The sequence below is a fragment of the Indicator indicator genome, chromosome 20, assembly GCF_027791375.1.
Source record: "Indicator indicator isolate 239-I01 chromosome 20, UM_Iind_1.1, whole genome shotgun sequence".
Taxonomy (NCBI): Eukaryota; Metazoa; Chordata; class Aves; order Piciformes; family Indicatoridae; genus Indicator; species Indicator indicator.
In genome coordinates, this window is record NC_072029.1 from 3242387 (window position 1) to 3262527 (window position 20141).

At 45.9% G+C, this 20141-nt stretch overlaps 1 protein-coding gene across 3 annotated transcripts in view; it reads right to left on the reverse strand.

Moving 5' to 3' along the window:
- Positions 1 to 15133: 15133 nt before the first annotated feature.
- Positions 15134 to 20141, reverse strand: part of NKTR (natural killer cell triggering receptor) — a 41402-nt gene continuing 36394 nt past the window's right edge. For 2 of the 3 annotated variants that reach the window (XM_054390162.1, XM_054390161.1), the window contains exons 14-16: positions 18249 to 18308; positions 17028 to 17126; positions 15134 to 15212 (exon numbers count right to left, since the gene is read on the reverse strand). In XM_054390162.1, coding sequence (XP_054246137.1) covers positions 15134 to 15212; positions 17028 to 17126; positions 18249 to 18308 — 238 coding nt within the window. The remainder of the gene's footprint in view (positions 15213 to 17027; positions 17127 to 18248; positions 18309 to 20141) is intronic. The other variant, XM_054390164.1, reaches the window with a different exon arrangement.

A 20141-nucleotide genomic window follows, 5' to 3' on the forward strand; every position in this document is an offset into this window, starting at 1 on the left:
CCTGCAAAAAAAAAAAAAAACAAGTCCCCAGATACGTTTAGGGGTATGAAATCCCAGTTTGGGGGTCGTGGGATAATATTGGGTTTAGTAAAAAGGGGGGTGGGGGATTGGGATGCTGTGCTGCTATGGAGAGGAAACCCAGATCCCCCCAGGCAGATGCTGATCTGGGGGAGGAAGGGGGTTAAGGTATATTCAGACGGCTTGGCGAATGGCTGTGGCCCCCAAAACCACCCAAAATAGAGCAGCAAGGCTTTGGGGGGCAGAAAATCCCAATCTGAGGAGTTGTGGGGTAACATCATGTTTATTAAAAAACAGGGGTTTGGGGGCTTTGTTTAAAAAGGGATTTTCAGGGCACTCCCTGAAGGGAGTGGTATGGGGAGGAAATGGGGATCCCTCCACAGGCAGAAACAGATTTGGAGGAGTGCTTAAAGTACATGAGGAAGGGAATCTGGTGGATCCCCCCCATGCTCCCCAGGCTCCAGGACATGAAGATCGAGGCAGAGCCAGCTCCCAATTCCTCCCAGAACGTAGCAAGGCCTCATGATTTTGCCCACAGCTTTACTTGGATCTCCCTGATGCTGAGCAGGGTGGTGGGTTTCAGCACCTCAATGTCTCACAGCATTGTCTGGGAGCCAGGTCACCCCAAAACTTTCGTTCTGGAGATCAAAGAGGCAAAGCTGGAGCAGCCTCAAGGTGTCCAGGGAGACACCATGCAGGGTTCCATGGTGCTCCCACACCTCTAATATTAGCCCTGACTGACCATAGGAGGTTCCCCCAGGGCAGAAGATCCAAGAGGCACCCAACTGAGATTCATCAGGATGGTGACCACCTCCAAAACCCACTTCAGGCCCACCATCCCTGCAGACACCATCCAAAACATCAAAGACACATGAATTCCCTTCTACCACCCTACAAGCAGAGAAACACAATGGCTCCAAAGAGCCAAGCACGAGGGCTGGGGGCATCCCTGGAGACCCTGAGCTTCTCCATCTTCATCCCACCTTCTCAGCTCTTTTCCTAACCCCTCCCTTTTTGCAGACATAAATGTGGTAACGTCTTGCACTTGTTTAGACTCTGCTTTGGTTGCTGTGCACAGTAACTTCTTCCAGATGTGTGCAGCAATTTGCACAATGTCACCCTAGCCACGTCCTGCCTCTGCTGGCTTCATCTTATAGATACTGGGGTTTTTTTAACACCCTTTCTTGCTCTCAATGCTGCTCTGATCTACAGGAAAAAAATGCTGGCTGATGCCACCAGCACCTCTGCCCTATCAGAAAGCTTGTGAGATAAGTGTTTGGCCCATCCAGCATGTCTTGCACCCTGGAAATGTTTCCAAAAGCTGCATGAGCTCCTGGAAAACACCCTGCAGACACCCAGCCAGGGCTGGGTTGAGGGTGAGATGAGGCTGGAGATGGGAGCTTTGGAATTAAGCTCTGCTCTAGGGTCTAAATCTCTGCAGCACCTTCATGGGTGTGGCAGAGGGGGCCAGGGAGCTCCAGAGCTTGGAGTCCTCGAAGCTCTGAGGAATGCAATTCTACAGGGGTGGTCCAAGCCATTCTGGTGGGCTAGCCATGAGGTCATTGCCCTTTGGGGGATGCTGAGCTCACCTCTAACATGCACACCTTTGCCACGCCACACTTTTTGCATTCTGATGTGGGAGGAGCTCTTGCACCACCAGCACAAGGGGAAATGTCCTGGAAGAGGCACAACCGAGGACACACTTGAGTGAAACACTTTGTTTGATGAAAGTGACTACAGCAGCCTTGCTAGGAGGTGAAACAGATGTGGCTTCATTAGCCACAACTACCTGTGGACTCATGTGGAAATTTCTGAACCAGTTCCCAAAACTCCCAGCAAATCCCACCCAACCTGGTTTGGGATCATCATAGAGGGATCCAGGGGCCTGGATTTCAGTTCAGTCACTGTTGGGGAATGGGCTCTCCAGTAAGAAGGAAGCTCTGGAGAAGCTGGTAGGTAAATGAGGAGCACATGGAAGGAGTCCCTGGTGACACAAGAGAAATGTTAGGTCTCCTCCCCCATCTTTTTCCAGCACTGTGGTGCCCACAAAAGGGACATCTGCTGTAACTTTCCCTCTTCCTTTCTTTCACTGGGATATGAGATAGCAACCCAGTGAGTGCACAAGCTCATAAGGGCTCTTGAAATGAGCATAATGCAGGAACAAGAAAGCATTTAGGGAGACCAGGAGAGGTTCCTATTTCCTTGATGTAACAGATCTCTGATATTTCAGTTTGAATCTCCATAGCTTTGGCCTTCTCCAAGAAAAGCATCAGCAAGGACAAGGGCCAAGAAGAAAGCTGATATTCTGTAATAGCTCAGACAGCTTTGAGTTTGTGAGGACCCAGGCAAGAGCCTGGAGGTGGCACTTAGGGACATGGTTTAGTGATGGACTTGGTAGTGTTATGTTAATGGTGATCTTAATGATCTTTTCCAACCCCAGTGATCCTACAAAGAACCAAGTGGACTTGAAAGGTGGTGCTGTGTCCTCCTGCTGGCTCTGGCCTGCCTGGGCTGGATTCACTGCTTTCTATGCAACAACCATGTTCTGCATCTTCTGTAGGCTGGAAGTCCCATAGATAGATGCTCCAGGAAAAGGTGAGATGCACTTCCTTGGTGTCCACCCTTCCTGAGCCAGAACTGAGCCCCTAGGATGTCAGGCAGGCACATGCTTGGGTAAAGCAGGAGATGGAAAAGCATTCCAGATTGCCTTGGCCTCACCTTTGGGACAGAGGATGGAGGCTGCTGGGACATGGTCAGCCCTTTGGGGACTTATCATGGACTTGGCAACTGGTTCTACTCAGCAGCTGCTTTTCTGAGCAGGCGTATGGATCATGGAAAAGCAGGGATCAAATCGGGCCAAGAGAAGGAGAAAGAAAAAAAAATAAAATAGGGAAAGTAAGAACATTCCTGGAGGCTCTCTGGCCTCTCTCCCTCCAACCTCCTGAGAGGAGGAGAGAGACAAAACAAAAGGCACAAGAAAAGAATGAGCCAAAGCAACATTACCACGAGGCTTGCAAGGTCCAAAGCAAGCAGAGCTGTGATGCAACAAGCCAGGCTCCTTCCCTAAAGCCCATCAGCTCCTGGAGAACCCGGGGGTCCTGCAGGAGACTCTGTCCTTTTATGGCCAGGCAAGGAAGGCCGTGGCATGGGAGCTTTCCTACTAAGGGAAAACGTCTCCAACTTAGTGTTTGCCACGAGAACACCCACAGAGCATAGACAAGCTCTCAAAAAATGACTGAAATACTGCTACTTTGTCTTGACCCCAATTCTTCTTTTTTTTCTGTGGTTTGTTTTTGTTTTGTTGGGTTTTTTTACATCTTCCTCCCCCCCCCTTGATTTCTCTTCTCTGCCTCCAAACTGAGGGGAAAAATCAATTTTTAAAATAAAGAAAAAATAAATAAATCCAAACCTGGTTCTTCAGGCAGGGCTGGGCTGGAAGGTTTCAAGTGACACCTTCTGATCACCCTGGGGGGGATCAGGTTTAGAAAGGTTGAGTGAGGACACAGGGGTGAAGGCCACGAGCAGGCAGACCTCTGTGTGGAGGATGAGCTGCAGCCAGGCTGGTGTTTGTCCTCCTGACGTGGGGAAGGGCTGAGATCCAGCTCGGGGAAGACGTCGTTGCTCTGCTCTTAAACACAGCAGCGTCTGCCAAGAGCATCCAGCAGCCACTGCACATCCCAGCCTGGGCTGGCCCAGCATCTCGCTGCCCAAAAGGCAGCCAGCACCTCCCAGAGCTGCAGAATACACCTTGGCCCAGGTCAGATGGTGTTCTGCTTTCGAGGAAACACAGCTCCGCTGGGAACTGTTTTTTCTCTTTGGTTGGTGGAGGCAGGGAGGGAAAGCCACGTGGCAAATAGGACTTTGGCCCATCAGAATGTCCAGTGAAGCTCCTGAATTTGTGTTTTCTGTATTTATCCTGCCCTTGGTGATTTTCACACCAGCAGCTATCTGCTGGTTTCAGCAGCAGCCAGGTGATAATCCTCAGAGGAGCTCATATGGGATTCCAGGTCCTGTTTTCTAGTGGTTTTGTAAGTGAATTATAGCATCACAGAACAGTTTGGACTGAAAAGAACCTCAAAGGTCATCTAGTTCCAACTTCCCTGCCATGGCCAAGGACAATTTCCACTAGACCAGGTTGCTCAAAGCCCCATCCAGCCTGGCCTTGAACACTTCCAGGAATGGGGCATCCACAATTTCCCTGGGCAACCTGTTCCAGCACCTCATCAGCATGAAGGTAAAGAATTTCTTCCTTGTCTCCAGTTTAATCTCCCTCTCTTACTTTTAACCCATCACCCCTTGTCCTGTCACAAGCCCTGCTAAAAAAGTCTGTCCCCAGCTTTCTGCTCAGCCCTTTAAGTGCTGGAAGGCCACCAGAAGGTCTCCCTGGAGCCTTCTCTTCTCCAGGCTGAACAACAACTCTCTCAGCCTGGCCTCACAGCAGAGGAATTCCAGCCCTTGGATCATTTTTGTGGCCTCCCTGGGCCTGCTTCAACAGGTTTATGTCCTTCTTATACTGAAGACTGCAGAGCTGGCAGCACTGCAGGTGGGGTCTCTGCTAGCAGAGTGAAGCAGAGGGATAGAGTCCCCTCCCTCCACCTGCTGCCCACACTGCTGGGGATGAGCCCAGGACACAGTTAGAATCAGTGCTGCAAAAACTCAGCACTAGACCTGGTGCCTTGCAGTATTTTTGTCCAGGTAGGTCATCTAAATGTGTTCTAAGGAAGGAGAACAAGGTGCAGTTGACATTACCCTGCTTTTTTGACCTGGTCCTGTTCATCCTTGGGTGGAGTTAGAGCAGAGGATCAGAGCATTGCCAGGCCTTCATTTTTGGGGGGGAAAAGGACTTATTTCAAAACTACAGGTTTTAAGATTGAGGCCTGTGCAGTGGATTCATCAAGCAAGCCAAGCCAAGCTAAGCCAAGCCAAGCCAAGCCAAGCTGTCCTCACTGCAGTTGTGTTGGAGGAACGATGCCTATTAACAACTTGACTTGGCAGGTTCAACGGTTTGGGGAAAGAAACATTTTTATTCTCCCAGCAGGTCTTTCTCCAGCCATCCTTGGCTACTGCTGTCTTCAGGCATGGACAATTTAACTCTTGTTATGTTCAGGGCACTGGACAAAAGTAAATTCAATGAAGTCTAACCTTTTCCCATGAAAAAAAAAACCATGTGTGGAGTCTAGGTTGTAGGTGAAAAACCTCAGGGTTTTATCAATGTTTTAAAATACCTCAGCAAGATCACTAAAGAAACTAAGTTGCCACAGCACTGGAGAAAAGGTCCTTTTGTTGCTCAAAAGCTGTTTTAAAGCCAAGAAGTAAAAGGTAAAGCTTTAATGGTCACTTTTCAGGATGGAAAAGCGTCCATGCTATGGTTCACCAGAGATGGAGTCTGGGGTTTTGCAACATCCTTATCAACAGTCTGGAGGAGTAAGACCAAACCTACAGCTTCACACCTGTGGGTGACCACATTTGCAGGGTCATCAAGAGCCACATCCATGGCAGGAAACTCTAAAAGGTTCTCAAGAAAGAATGAAAAAAAAAAGGGGGAAAAAAAAAAGCAGAGAAGAAAGTTTGAAACAGGCCCTGGACACATGAAGTAAAGCATCTGGAGGAAAAAGGTCTAAACCATGCTTGTGCTATGCTGAGGTTGGAACCAGCAGCTGAGCTCTTGGATTGCCACCAGCAGCTCTCTGAAATAGCTGGCTCAACATGTAGCCAAGGCAAATTCAAGGTGGCAGCCAAAAAAAGCCCAGGAATTGCTGTTTCTCTGCCTTCCCTGAGCACATCCAACTCTCAGGGCATCACTTCACTGCTGCAGCAAACCCTGATGAGTCCACGTCTCGATTCCTATGTGTGGTCCTGATCTCCAAGAGGAGCAGGATGGCTCTGGAGAAGCAGAAAGAAGAGTGACTAAATTATTAGTGGGATGGGGCAGCTGCTTTACCAAGCAAATTGGCAAGCTCAGGACCCTTTAACCTGAAGGAGGGAAGGCTGTTAGGAGCTTCTGAGCAAGGCACAGCAATTCAAACCGTTACTGAAAGGAGCAGATCAGTTTGGAACAAGTAACAAACCTCCTTCATTCAACAGGGTGGCCAAGAGCCAAATACATTGAGAGATTCAAAGAGGAGCTGAGGAAATTCATGAGCAATAAGTCTACCAGCAGGTACTAGAGCCTTGTGTTGCACCAGGGGAGGGTTAGGTTGGACATTAGGAACAATTTCTTCACTGCAAGAGTGGTCAGGCACTGGAACAGACTGCACAGGGAGGTCGTGGAGGTGTTCAAGAAATGAACTTGGGCACTCTGGGAGATGGTTTAGTGGCCATGGTGGTGTTAGGTCAGTGGTTGGACTTGACAGTCTTGGAGGTCCTTTCCAACTGAAAGGATTTCATGATTCTACTGGAAGGAATGGGCAGGCTGGTACATATCAATGCCCATCACACAAGGATTGCTGATGCTGGGAGAGCAGAGTGGAATGGACTTTCATCTTTGGCCAGAGTATTTTCTCCAGTCACTGCTGGAAAAGTCTATGAGGCTGGATAAACTTCCAGGAACATGGAGGAAGTTACTGGGCCAGACACACCCAAATCCAGTGAGATGCACTCAGATTACTACTTATCACCTCTAGATTTCATCAAGAAGTAGTAGGATTGAGTCCATATCCAACCCATAGATAAAAGATAAATTAAGGGAAAAACTACTCTGAGGGTGCCAGAGCACTGACCCAGGCTGTCCGGAGAGGTTGTGGAATTTCCTTCTTTGGAGAGATTCCAAACCCACCTGAAATGTGATCCTGAGCAACCTGCTCTAGGTGACCCTGCTTTCAAAGGGGGGCTTGGACTAGATTCCCCAGAGGTCCCATCCAACCCCTGCCATTCCCTGATCAGGAGCTTCTGTCCCTGCATTGTCTTGTGCAAGCTTAGGGACTGAATCCTGTGAGAGCTCAGAAATGTTCCAGGGTCACCCACAAGTCACGTTCCCAGTGCAGCTTGTGTTGATGAGCCAGGTGTGAGAGCTGCATGGGACTTCCCAGCACGGGGTCCACAGTTCAAAGGCATCTTTGCATATCAAAGGATAACACAGTAAGAAACAGCATTTCATTAGTCAGGAAGTTCTAAATTGATATCTTGATTGAAATAATTATCAAGAATTACAGGAAATACCCAGAGATGCATTTATATTCAAGAGAGTCTTCAGGCTGAGAGTTGAGGTTGTTCAGCCTGGAGAATAGAAGGCTCTGGGGAGACCTTCTGGTGGCCTTTCAGCACTTAAAGGGGACCTACAGGAAAGATGGAAGGGACTTTTTACAAGAGCATGTAGTGACAGGATGGGAGGTAACAGTTTTGAACTGCAAGAGGGTAGATTTAGAATGCATAAAAGGAAGAAAGTCTTCACTGTGAGGGTGGTGAGACACAGGAACAGGTTGCCCAGAGAAGTTGTGGATGCCTCCTCCCAGGAAGTGTTTAAGGCTAGGTTGGATGAGGCTTTGAACAGCCTGGTCTAGTGGAAGGTGTCCCTGGCCCATGGCAGGGGAGTTGGAACTAGATGATCTTTAAAGACCCTTCCAACCCAAACCATCCTGTGATTTGGTGGGTAGAAGAAACCTTGTCCCCAAGAGAGAGTTTCTGTTCTGAAAAGCTCAGGGAACATGCACCAAAAGTCAGGTTTTCAAAGATAAAGTTCCAGAGGGAACTAGAAAGATGGCCTCTGAGGGTGACTGTGGAAAAGGAGCAATGGGCACCTTCAGCCAAGGGTTTGTAAGACCCAGTACAGAACTGTAGAATGGTTTGGGTCAGAAGGGAACTTTCAAGGTCATCTAATTCAAGTGAGCAGGGACATCTTCAACTAGAGCAGGTTGCTCAGAGCCCTGTCAAGCCTGACCTAGAATGGTGGTAGGGATGAGGCTTCTACCACCTCTCTGGGCAACCTGGGTCAGTGTTTCCCCACCTTCAAATGTCCCAAATCTCCCTGTTTTCAGTTTAAAGCTATCACCCTTTGTCCTGTCACAACAGACCCTGCTAAAAAGCCTGTCCCCATCATCACATCCAGAAGCTCAAATCAGGCAAGCTGAACTTCAAATTAAAGACAGCAGCTCCTACTCAGATCCCCACATTCCCAGCATGGCTGGAAGAGGAAAGATGGCAGGGACAGAAGACATGAAGCTGGAGGAAAGTAGTGCTGGAAGGAGGGAACATTGCTTGCAGGACTGATTTATGATCCATCGGGAAACCGAAGAGATACACAGCCTGAGTGTCCCTGGGGATCTGTCCCAGGCCTGGTACTGCTCAAAATATTTTTATAATAATTACTTGCATGAATAGAAAATTTGCTTCTTCCAGCTGCAAATGATACCAAGCCGGGAGGGACTTCAAGTACTTTGGAGGCTGGGCTGGAACTTCAAAACAATCTTGACGCATTAGAGAAATAGCCTGGGAAAAAAAAATAGGCTGCAATTTGGTAGAAACAAAGGGAAAACTGACTGCTTGTGTAAGAGGAGTCGAGCTGCAGAGCAGAGCATGGGCAGGGAGCGGGGCAGCCCGGAAGAGGCAGCATCCCTGCCTGGATGTGAGCAGCTGTCCTCACGCTACTGCAAAAGCAGCAAAACCACAGGCAGGGCCAGGTAAATGTCTGCAGGACACATGGAGAGACGCTTGAGATGCACAGGGCAGCAGGAAGCCTTGGCTGGTGTGTGTGCCTCTGTCCTTGGCACTGGTGAGGCTGCACCTCGAACACTGGGTTTAGTTCTGAGCCCCTCACTTTAAGGACATCAAAGGGCTGGAGAGTATCCAGAGGGCAACAATGCTGGTGAAGGGTCTGGAGAACAGGGCTGGTGAGGAATGGTTGAGGGAACTGGGGGTGTTCAGTCCTGAGGGGGCTGAGGGGACACCTCATTGTTCTCTACAACTCCCTGAAGGGAGGTTGGGGTGAGGTGGAGTCCAGGCACAAACTGAACACGGAAACTTCCATCTGAACATGAGGAGAAACTTACTTACTGTGAATGTGCTGGACACCTGGCCCAGGCTGCCCAGAGAGGCTGAGTCTCCTCTGGAGAGATTCCAAACCTGCCTGGACATTGTGATCCTGGGCAACCTGCTGTAGGTGAAACTGCTTTAGTAGGGGGTTGGACTGGATGATCTGCAGAGGTCCCTTCCAGGCTCTACTCTTCTGTGGTTTCACATGTGCAATGCTACGTACTGCAGAGGGATTAGAGGGATGCTATTAAATTCAAGACTGGGTTCCTTTCACTGTCTGTAGACATTTTAAAAAGAGTTTTAACTTGCCACAACAGTTAAAGCACTTTAAAAACAGGTAGAAAAATAATTTCTGTTTTACAACCATATAATAAATAATAATTAAAAAACCACCAGAATTATTTCTATGGATGTTAAATAGGGGTGGAGCATGCAAAGCTTCAAAGCTTTATCTCCCCATGATTTAAATCCCAGGCAGTGCTCTGTTTGGAAATGACACCAGATGGATTCCTGAGTGCAGCTCAAGGTCATCTAAATACTGTGTTCTGCTCCCTACTGGATGTGTGATCACCACCAACCACACAAAGCCTTCGACAGAAATTTAATACAGCACCACAGACTTAGTGAGCTTCTGCAAGAGCTCTTCAGATGCATCCTACCCTCCAGTGCAAGGACACAAACTGCCCTTGTTTAAAAGTGATAGAAGAGGAAGGAAATCTCCCTGCACGTTGTTATCATAGGAAAAGGGCATTTATGCCACTGCTTTGTAAATTGGAGCTTTGTGAGGAGCTGTCTGGCAGCCAGGTGGTTTACCTAATACTGGCTTGTTCAAGTCATTCACCTGCAACTGGAGCCAGGCTTGCTCTTTGAGCTACACCACAGTATGCCCTGGACTTGGCACTGGTGAGGATGCACCTCAAATACTGGGTTCACTTTTGGGTCTGTCACTAGAAGAAGGACATTGAGGTGTTGGAGTATGTCCAGAGAAGGGCAGCAAAGCTGGGGAAGGGTCTGGAGAATAGCGGTGGGGAGGAGTAGCTGAGGGAACTGGGGTTGGTTAGAGGAGGCTGAGGAGAGAGATCATTGCTCTCTACAACTCCCTGAAAGGAGGTTAGAGTGAGGTGGGGGTCAGCCTCTTCTCCCTAGTATCAGGTGATGGAAGAGGAAACAGCCTGGAATTGTGCCAGGGGAGCTTTAGGTTGGGGATTAGGAAAACTTTCTTTGCTGCAAGAATGGAGAAGAGAAGGCTCCGAGGTGACCTTCTTGTGGCTTTCCAGTATCTGAAGGGGGCCTACAAGAAAGCTGGGGAGGGACTTTTTAGGCTATCAGGTAGTGATAGGACTAGAAGGAATGGAATAAAGCTGGAAGTGGGGAGATTCAGGCTGGATGTGAGGAAGAAGTTCTTCCCCATGAGAGTGGTGAGAGCCTGGAATGGGTTGTCCAGGGAGGTGGTTGAGGCCCCATCCCTGGAGGTGTTTGCAGCCAGGCTGGATGAGGCTCTGGCCAGCCTGATGTAGTGTGAGGTGTCCCTGCCCATGGCAGGGGGGTTGGAACTGGATGATCCTTGTGGTCCCTTCCAACCCTGACTGATTCCATCATTCTATGATAATGGTCAAGCATTGGAATAGGCTGCCCAGGGAGGTGGTAGAGTCACCATCCCTGGAGGTGTTCAAGAAATGTGTGGACATGGCTCTTTGGGACATGGTTTGATGGCCAGGGTGGTGCTGGGTTGAGAGTGGGACTCGATGACCTCAGAGGGCCTTTCCAACTGAAACAATTCTCTGATTCCGTGATACTATTCTGTGCACTACTTAGTGGATAACAAATTGCTGAAGGAGCCAAGATATCCAGGCCTCAACATTATTTACAGATCTCTTTTGAATTTTTTTATTGATGCAACCACTTGCACTTGACTAATAATTCTCCTACACTGCATGATTTCAGTCATATTTTAATAGAAAAATATCACTAATGAGTAATCCACAACCGGGTGGCAGCTACTCTATTTTTAGCACTGCATGCTGCAGCCCAGTGCCTGCCTCCAGCCTCCTCCATAAGCTCCAGCTTGCTGCTGGAGCCAGGTCAAGGCAATGGCTTGACCTCTATCACAGCAGCTCCACGGTCCTCAGCTTTAACTTCAGCATAAAATGTGGCCTTTGACACTCAAAAAACGATGTTATGTATTTAAAAGGTTGTTGACTAATGAGGAAGAGTTTTACAGTGGCATAACAGGTGTCCAAGGCTTCTTATACTATGGGGTTTGGCTCCTGTCTTTGATGGAGCCCTACCTTTAATTGCCATTTTTTACACCTTTCATCACTACACAGCTTAGATCATCTGGAGTTCCTGCTTCTCCTGCCTAGGGTTTCTTGTGGCTTCCTCCTCAAAGGCAGTGATCTGAAGGTTGTGAAACAGTATCACAAACTGGTGGGAGTTGGAAGGACCTCTGGAGATCATCTACTCCAACTCCCTGCTAAAGCAGTCAACCTGCTTTAGGTGGCCCTAAATGCCACATTAACCATGCTAAAGATTATATAATAGAATCATAGAATCATTTAGGCTTGAAAAGAACTTTTAAGATCTTCAAGTCCAGTCATAAACTCAACACTGCCAAGGTCATTGCTAAATCACGTCCCAAAGCACCACATCTCTATAGCTTTGAAACCTCCCCAGGGATGGGGACTCTACCACTGCCCTAGGCAGCCTGTTCCAGGGCTTGACAATTCTTTTGGGGAAGAAATTTTTCCTAATGGCCAACCTAAATCTCCTCTGGTTCAACCTGAGGCCATTTCATCTTGTCCTACCATTGTTTACCTGGAGAAAGAGACAGACCCCCCCATCTCTCTCCACCCTCCTTTCAGGGACTTGGAGAGAGCAAGGTCTCCTCTCAGCCTCCTTTGCTCCAGGCTGTAAGCCCCCAGTTCCTTCAGCTGCTCCTCACCAGACCTGTTCTCCAGGCCCTTCACCAGCTTGGTCGCCCTTCTCTGGACACACACTCCAGCTCCTCAATGTCCTTAGTGTAGTGAGGGGCCCCAAACTAAATCCAGTATTTGAGGCACTGCTTCACCAGTGCCCAAGACAGGCAGATGATCACTGCCCTAGTCCTGCTGGCCAAACTATTGCTGATCCAAATCAGCAAAGGAGGAAACACTTCCACTTGCCCTTTTCACCTCAGACCAAGGCAATTAGCCTTTCCATCAAGACAAAGCTGGCATTTTCCAATGAAATCCAGTGTTTCCTAGAACAGAAGGTCTGAAAGACTAATGGCTTAGTCCTCTGAGCCCTTACATCTGCTGACCTGCACTAATACCACATCTCCAATATGCCACAGAAATGCCCAGGGAATGTGCATTTGAGACAGAATATTTAGCAAAATGATTCCTCTCAGCACGTTGAGAGGTTTCCATGTGGATCTGGGAAGTGTCTCTCTCCACAAAGGATAGGAACCTTTTATGCATCTTGAGGAAATGGTGAGATCACGAATCACTTGAAAATTTCAAAATATTTGTTCCTCCAACGAGTATTATGTAAACCCAGCCCAGAGTCTTGCTGAGGAATCCTTCTCTATGTAGGTCAGAAGGAAAGGCAACTCGTGCAGGCTTTCAAGGGACAAAAGCAGGGACAGAAATTGAAGTGTATTTTTACTTCTCCTGCCTGTTTCCCTCAAGCAGCATTGGATTTTTCCGGATGGAGAGAAAGCATCTGCAGATATGTACAAAAGTTTATTTTACAAACAGCAACTACTTTTGAATAACAAAGTTGCAAAAACATAGACCAGCAGTAGAAAAGCAGCTCAGGGGTACAATTTCTATCTGAAACACAACTGAATTGAATTCAGTAGGTAAAAATACTCTCCCCTCTCACCCTGTCCTCATAGCCCTTCCCAGGTATCTGTCAGATGCAATTATGTTTATAAAGCTTTAATTCAGGATATAAAATAATGACATCTGGTGATTCTGGACAACTAACAATTAATTCATTGACCATTTTTCTGTTACCTCTTTCCAGCCTGAAAAATAAAAGCTCAGCTCAGATCTGAAATATGACAGAGGCTGATACTGGAGCAACTTTTTCCTTTTAAGTATTGAATGGCAATGTTTATATTTGTATAATTTGTTCCACCACTAATTCTATTTACTGAGTAAGGGGAGGGGGAAAAGGTTACATTTGTGCTTAAAACTATGAAACTGCACCAAACATAACCTTGGGTTAGCAAGGAAATTTTTGTTCAGGACTCTGAAATGGCTGCTGTTATAAAGGTGGCTGCAAATGTAGACTGACCAAGTAATAAATGTACTTAAAAAGCATAAAATTTTAGGAAATATTGGTGCACACATTTTCTCATTGGACTACATGAGCAGGAAGGGTTTAAGTTGTGACAAACCTTCACAACAAATTCAGTTTTAGGAACATGCAAGCAAACATCTTATTCAGCCATTCCTGGGCAGAACTGGAAGGTGTTAATCCTTCAAACTTCACTTGGAACATTTTGCGTTTCAGAAGTGTACCAAAAGCTAAATTTTGAATAGCTGAAGTCAAAGAGACACTACAAACTGATGTCTAAGCAAGAAATTACTGCTTTTAATTTTCAAAGCTGTTGGGTCCTGATGGGAAGTAAAAAAAAAAAAAACAAACAACCCCAAGAAACCATTTTCAGTATTTGAAAACATTTGAGAAAAACCAAAAACATCTTCAGATATTATTGAAAGTCAGTAAGGAAAACTATTATAATACAAGAGTAAATTAGCTCTAATAAAGCTACATTAGTCTGTTCTTTCACTACAGACCCCACTTCTCAGGTTACAGTATACCATTAAAAAAAACCTGTTTCTCAGTACACAACTTTCTAAACACTGAAAAAGTTTACAAATTGTTTTAAATCAACTCAGTCAGAATATTGCAAAAAATTTCTTACTGCTCTTCAGTTTAAATCCATGTGTTGTTCTCCTTTTTTGTTTTTATTAAACTTGTATCATGGAGTAATTTTTGGCATTAAACTTGAAAGTATTGTCCATGCTTTTTATCAGGCATACTACTATTTTTGTAGTCATATCACTTCTACAATATAAGGTTCAGTAGCTGCAGTACCAACATATTCCTTGTGGCAAATGGGAGACATCTATAGGCATTCTATCAAGGAGCCATTAGGGTTTGTTTTCTCAGAATATCATCACCACTCAAGTCTTGCAGAAAGTGTTTTGTACATACTCAAGCTTACAACTTCCAACTTAAAAAAATGTGTTGAAGTTTGCCACGGGCTGTAGCACGCATCAAAAATGAGTTCAGAAAGTGCTTGAAACACTTTTGTTGTTGTTTTAGACTCTTACCATTGTTGTTTATCACAGAATTCACCCTGAAACAAAGTTTAGGCAAGTTGAAGATCAAAACCCATTTGCCACATTTGTTTTTTCACTCACTGCTTGTCAGTTTGAGAGTTCCCATTAGGCAGAGCTTCACCCTTTTCAGCAGAATCCTGGAGTCTCACAGTACAGTGAGAATTAAGACAGAGTGGCAGTCTTTGTTTCCATCACCTAGCTGCTGTGCATGTACTGTATGCAACACAAAAATCAGCAAACGAGACAGCATGGAACCCATCTCCCAGCACTTAAAAACAAAAACAAAACAACAAAATAAAGAAGGCATTTTAATAAACTAGAAATGGCAGCCTTTGCAAGGTTCATTCACAGTTTTACAGTTGCTAGTATATACTGAGTAGTGAGAGGCAGAAAGCCCTCAGGTGTTTAGAAACACACTTGAAGACAGTACAGATTGCTGCACCCAGACAAATGAGGGCAGCAAATTCACCTAAGTGTCTTCCATGGCTTGGAACATCCAATTCAAAGAAACAAAACTGGTTTTGGTTGCATTTGTTGTTTTGGTTTGTTTTCCTTTTTTTTTTTTTCTTTATTTATTTTGTAAAAGTAGCATCTGACATTAAAAAAAAGAATTAGAAAACAAATCAGTTGAGTTGAGCTCAGTACTTCCCTCTCCGAGTACAGTCAAGTGAGTTTGCTGTTAAATGGTAACCTCAGCTCAGTAAACGCCCTCCAATTTCACTTGTGACACTGTCAAAACAGTTTTTGGTTAACATTAACATTGAAAAAAAAATAATGTACTAAATATAGTTTCCAACATCAAAGAGATGCTTTCAGCTGTATCTGCTGCTTTCACTGGGACTTCGATTGTTGGAGTAACTACGATCGCTTTCGCTGTCGGAGCCAGAAGATCTGCAAAGAAAAGATTAAAATGCCTCAAAATTGTATTTTGAGCTTCCAAGTCAAAATTGCATCATGGAAAAAAAATATATATATTGTCAAGACAGACAAGAGAGACAGCAGAGACGAGAAGAAAACATTCAAGGAGCCTTTTACAGGTTGGGATTTCGTACAACTGAAGCAGCCAGTAAGGGAGACTCCAAATTAAAAGACACTGACTTTAGATGATGAAAACCCTGAGTAGCTCAACTCAAACTGTTTGTAACTACGTTTCTTGCTTTCTCTGTACAGCTCAGGAATCACCTAGAACCGGTCCTGTAAATGTCAAGAGCTGGCTGAGAAGTATATTCTAACAAACAGAATTTGACAGTGCAAGTGTTGCTCCACGAAGAGCTTCACAAACCCTTGCTTTACGTATTCCAGTTTTTTGTTTGAAGAAGAACTAGGCCCCATAACAAGAGAAGGGTGTGAGTGTTTGCAGGGTGGGAGTTGTAGATAAAAATGTTTTGGCTAATCCAGAAGATTTCCAAGCTCAGCACCTGGCCAAACATCAAGACAGAGTCCAGATGGCGTCAGACAAGCCATAGGACAAATCTAAATTACACAGAATAAACTTTCAGTACAGTTTCTAGCCTTGTCCCTGCAAGGAAAGCTTTCCAAATGCAAGATCAGGATACCTTCATCCAACGTTGTTTCTCTGAAGCTCTCCAACATCCTAAACCAATGTTTATTTCCATCCACTTTGTTAATCTCATTAATTTCCCCTCAAATACAAAATGAAAAGTTGTCTTACTGTCAGAACTAGAAGTGAGAGGAAGTCCACTAAGGCTTGACAGTAACTTGTGAAAAATGAGTATGACAACATTTGTCTGCCTGATTTTTCATCAACTAATATGGGACATATTAGGGTAGAGTTTAGAGTGGGTATTTGGAAGAAATTCTTTACAGTAAGGATGGTGAGACAATGAAACATGATGCCAAGGGAGGCTGGGGATGCCCTGTCCCTGGAGGTGTTTGAGGCCAGGTTGGATGAGGCCTTGAGTGACCTGATCTAGTGGAAAGTGTCCCTGTTAATGCCAGATGGGGTTGGAACTGGATGATCTTCGAGGTCTCTTCCAACCCAAACCATTCTATGAATGTATGAATATTAAAAAGGTGCAGAACAAACCATTGCTGATATTCACATTATTTCTACATCCTGTTCCACTTCTGACCTTTGTGGAATGCATTCACACCTAAGAAACTCCCCTGGGCTGAGCAGAGTAAAATTTACCCTAAATTCATCAGAAGCATGCTGAATTTGCAGGAAAGTTGTGCTTTCAAAATTATTTTCTAAGAAGTTAAAAATCAGTTCTGGGTAGCTCTGTAATTTCCCTTCCAGAGTTCCCTCTTTTAAATCCACTTTTGCAGTCTAACCAACAAGAACTGACCACCCCGTGGAATTCTTTGCATACCAGGCAGCTCTTAATCCACTGAAGGGGCACTTGATTTAAATCTTGAGAGCTGGATCATTTTAGTTTTAAAGAAATGTTAAAAATTATCACAAAATGCCAAACATGCTTGTTTTGAATGCATACACATAATGAACTGCAGCCTTCTCTCTTTCTTATCTCAGTGTCTTCCCTGTCCTCATATTCATTATATCCGAAATTCCAATTTCCTCACTCACACACCCACTCTAATTTTGGTTTTAACTATTACTTCAGGTAACAAGGTGTTTTTTATGCTTGGGACAACAACATTTAGCCTTCATGAACATTCTAAGGATGTATTTAGCAAATGAATTTGCACAAATACAGTGTCAAAGTCAGACTGGCAACAACATACCTGCATCTCCTGTCATAGCTTCTAGATCTTCGGTAGCTGTCACTCCTTTTACTTCTACTTCGGCTTCTGCTGTAGTAACTATCATATGTGTAAGACCTACTAGAAAGGGAGAAGAACTGTAAATTTGCACATTCTTGTATAAAATGTTATTGATTTAAAATGTGTGTTTTAAACACTTGTAATACAGAGCTGAGAGGCTGGCAACTCAAAAAACCAACCTCATGCTGGGCTGCGGCAAAAGATAGGTGGCCAGCAGGGCAAGGGAGATGATTCTGCCACTCTGATCTTGTGAGGCCTCATCTGGAGTACTGCATCCAGCTCCAAAATCCCCAACACAAAAGACATTAGACCTGTTGGAGAGGGTCCACAAGAGGGCCACAAAGATGACCAGAGGTCTGGAGCACCTCTCCTACATGGACAGGCTGTGGGAGTTAGGAGAAGAGAAGACTCCAGGGAGACCTTACAGCAGCCTACCAGTACCTGAAGAGGACCTACAGGAAAGCTGGAGAGATTTTTTACAAGGGGCTGTGGTGACAAGACAAGAGGCAATGGTTTTGAACTCTAGAGCAGGGTAGGTTTAGATTGGATGGTAGGAAGAAGTTCTTTATTATGAGGGTGGTGAGACACTGGAACAGGTTGTCCAGAAAAGTTGTGGATGCCTCATGCCTGGAAGTGTTTAAGGCCAGGATGGATGGGGCTTTGAGCAACCTAGTCTAGTGGAAGGTGTCCCTGCCCATGGCAGAGGGTTTGGAACTAGATGATCTTTAAAGTCCCTTCCAACCCAAACCATTCTATGATAATAAATTCCTTTTGAAGGAAGTGGCAAAAAGAATCATTCTGGTTTATAGCAGTTTAAATACAAGAACAAGTATCTTTGAGTAAATCCCTCAAATTTATTCATCTGTAAAAGACTTGGTAAGCATTAAAAAAAAATTATTACTACAAATGAAGTGATTCCACTGATAACTCTGTTAATTTAAACAATGAAGTGAAAGGTGTTCACTATTATTTATCTCATATCAGCACTATTATTTATCTCAAATCAGACAGATTTGGGGACTTTCAGCTTTTTCAAGTGCCTTATGTTGGTTTTGCTTTAAACCAAGTTGCTACCATGAAATTATATAATCTTAAGCACGATAAATAAAAGGCTATTCTTACACTAAGCTATTTTGATAGTGAGTATATTTATTACAGTTTGTATAAGGTCATAACTCCTACCTGGATCGGCTGTGATGACCGGAAGAACTACTTCTGGATCTACTTCTGCTATAGCTTCGACTGGCAAAAAAAAAAAAGGCAAGAGACAGTTTAAGTCCATCAGAAACAAGTGCTGAAGGGATCAGGGAGAGAGGGAAGGCAAGAGGAGATCACAGAATGACAGAGGTTGGTAGGGATCTCATCTAGTCCAACCCCTCTGCCAGAACAGGTTCACCTAGAGCAAGTATCAAGAGATGATACTGGACTTCAGCAAGGCCTTTGACACTGTCCCCCACAGCAAACTCCTGACCAAGCTGGCAGCCTGTGGCTTGGACAGCAGCACTCTGCGCTGGATTAGGAACTGGCTGGAGGGCCGAGCCCAGAGAGTGGTGGTGAATGGTGCCACATCCAGCTGGCAGCCTGTCACTAGTGGTGTCCCCCAGGGATCAGTGCTGGGCCCCATCCTGTTCTTTATTGATGATCTGGATGAGGGGATTGAGTCCATCATCAGTAAATTTGCAGGTAACACCAAGCTGGGAGCAGGAGTTGATTTGTTAGAAGGTAGAAGGGCTCTGCAGAGGGACCTTGACAGGCTGGACAGATGGGCAGAGTCCAACAGGATGGCATTCAACAAATCCAAGTGCCAGGTGCTGCACTTTGGCCACAACCACCCCATGCAGAGCTACAGGCTGGGGTCAGAGTGGCTGGAGAGCAGCCAGGCGGAAAGGGACCTGGGGGTACTGGTTGACAGCAGCTGAACATGAGCCAGCAGTGTGCCCAGGTGGCCAAGAGAGCCAATGGCATCCTGGCCTGCATCAGGCATAGTGTGGCCAGCAGGAGCAGGGAGGTCATTGTACCCCTGTACACAGCACTGGTTAGGCCACACCTTGAGTACTGTGTCCAGTTCTGGGCTCCTCAGTTTAGGAAAGATGTTGAATTGCTGGAGCATGTCCAGAGAATGGCAACGAGGCTGGGGAGAGGCCTTGAGCACAAGCCCTATGAGGAGAGGCTGAGGGAGCTGGGACTGTTTAGCCTGGAGAAGAGAAGGCTCAGGGGTGACCTCATTGCTGTCTACAACTACCTGAAGGGAGGTTGTAGCCAGGAGGGGATTGGTCTCTTCTCCCAGGCAACCAGCAGCAGAACAAGAGGACACAGTTTCAAGCTGCGCCAGGGGAGGTTTAGGCTGGAGGTGAGGAGAAAGTTCTTCACAGAGAGAGTGGTTGCCCAGGGAGGTGGTGGAGTCACCATCCCTGGAGGTGTTCAAGAGGGGATTGGACGTGGCACTTGGTGCCATGGTTTAGATAGTCATGAGGTGTAGGGTGACAGGTTGGACTCGATGATCCTTGAGGTCTCTTCCAACCTTCTTGATTCTTGAAAGCATTTTGCTCCAAATTCCTCACCTATACTACAAAACACTAAACAAATCTCTTTTTTTTTTTTTTTTTTTTGGTAACAGGCAAGGGCAATTTCAGTAACAAGTCCTGCACCAGTACAGGTGAGGAGCTGACCTGCAGGGAAGCAGTTCCGTGGAAAAGGAGCTGGGAGTGCTGGCAGACAGCAAGCTGTCCAAGAGCCAGCAATGTGCCCTTGTGGCCAAGAAGGCAAACAGTCTCCTGGGATGCATTAAGAAGAGCATAGCCAGCAGGTTGAGGAAGGTTCTCCTCCCTCCCTACTCTGTCCTAGTGAGGCCACATCTGGAATGATGTGTCCAGTTCTGGGCTCTCTCTTTCAAGAGAGGGGGAACTACTGGGAGAGCCCAGCAGAGGTCACAAAGATGCTGAGGGGACAAAGGAGTAAAGACAGAGATGTGGGGCTGTTTAGTCTGGAAAAGAGCAGCCTGAGAGGGGGATCTTCAATGCTCAGCAAGAGCTAAAGGGTGGAGGGCAAAAAGATGGGGCCAGACTTTTTTTTCAG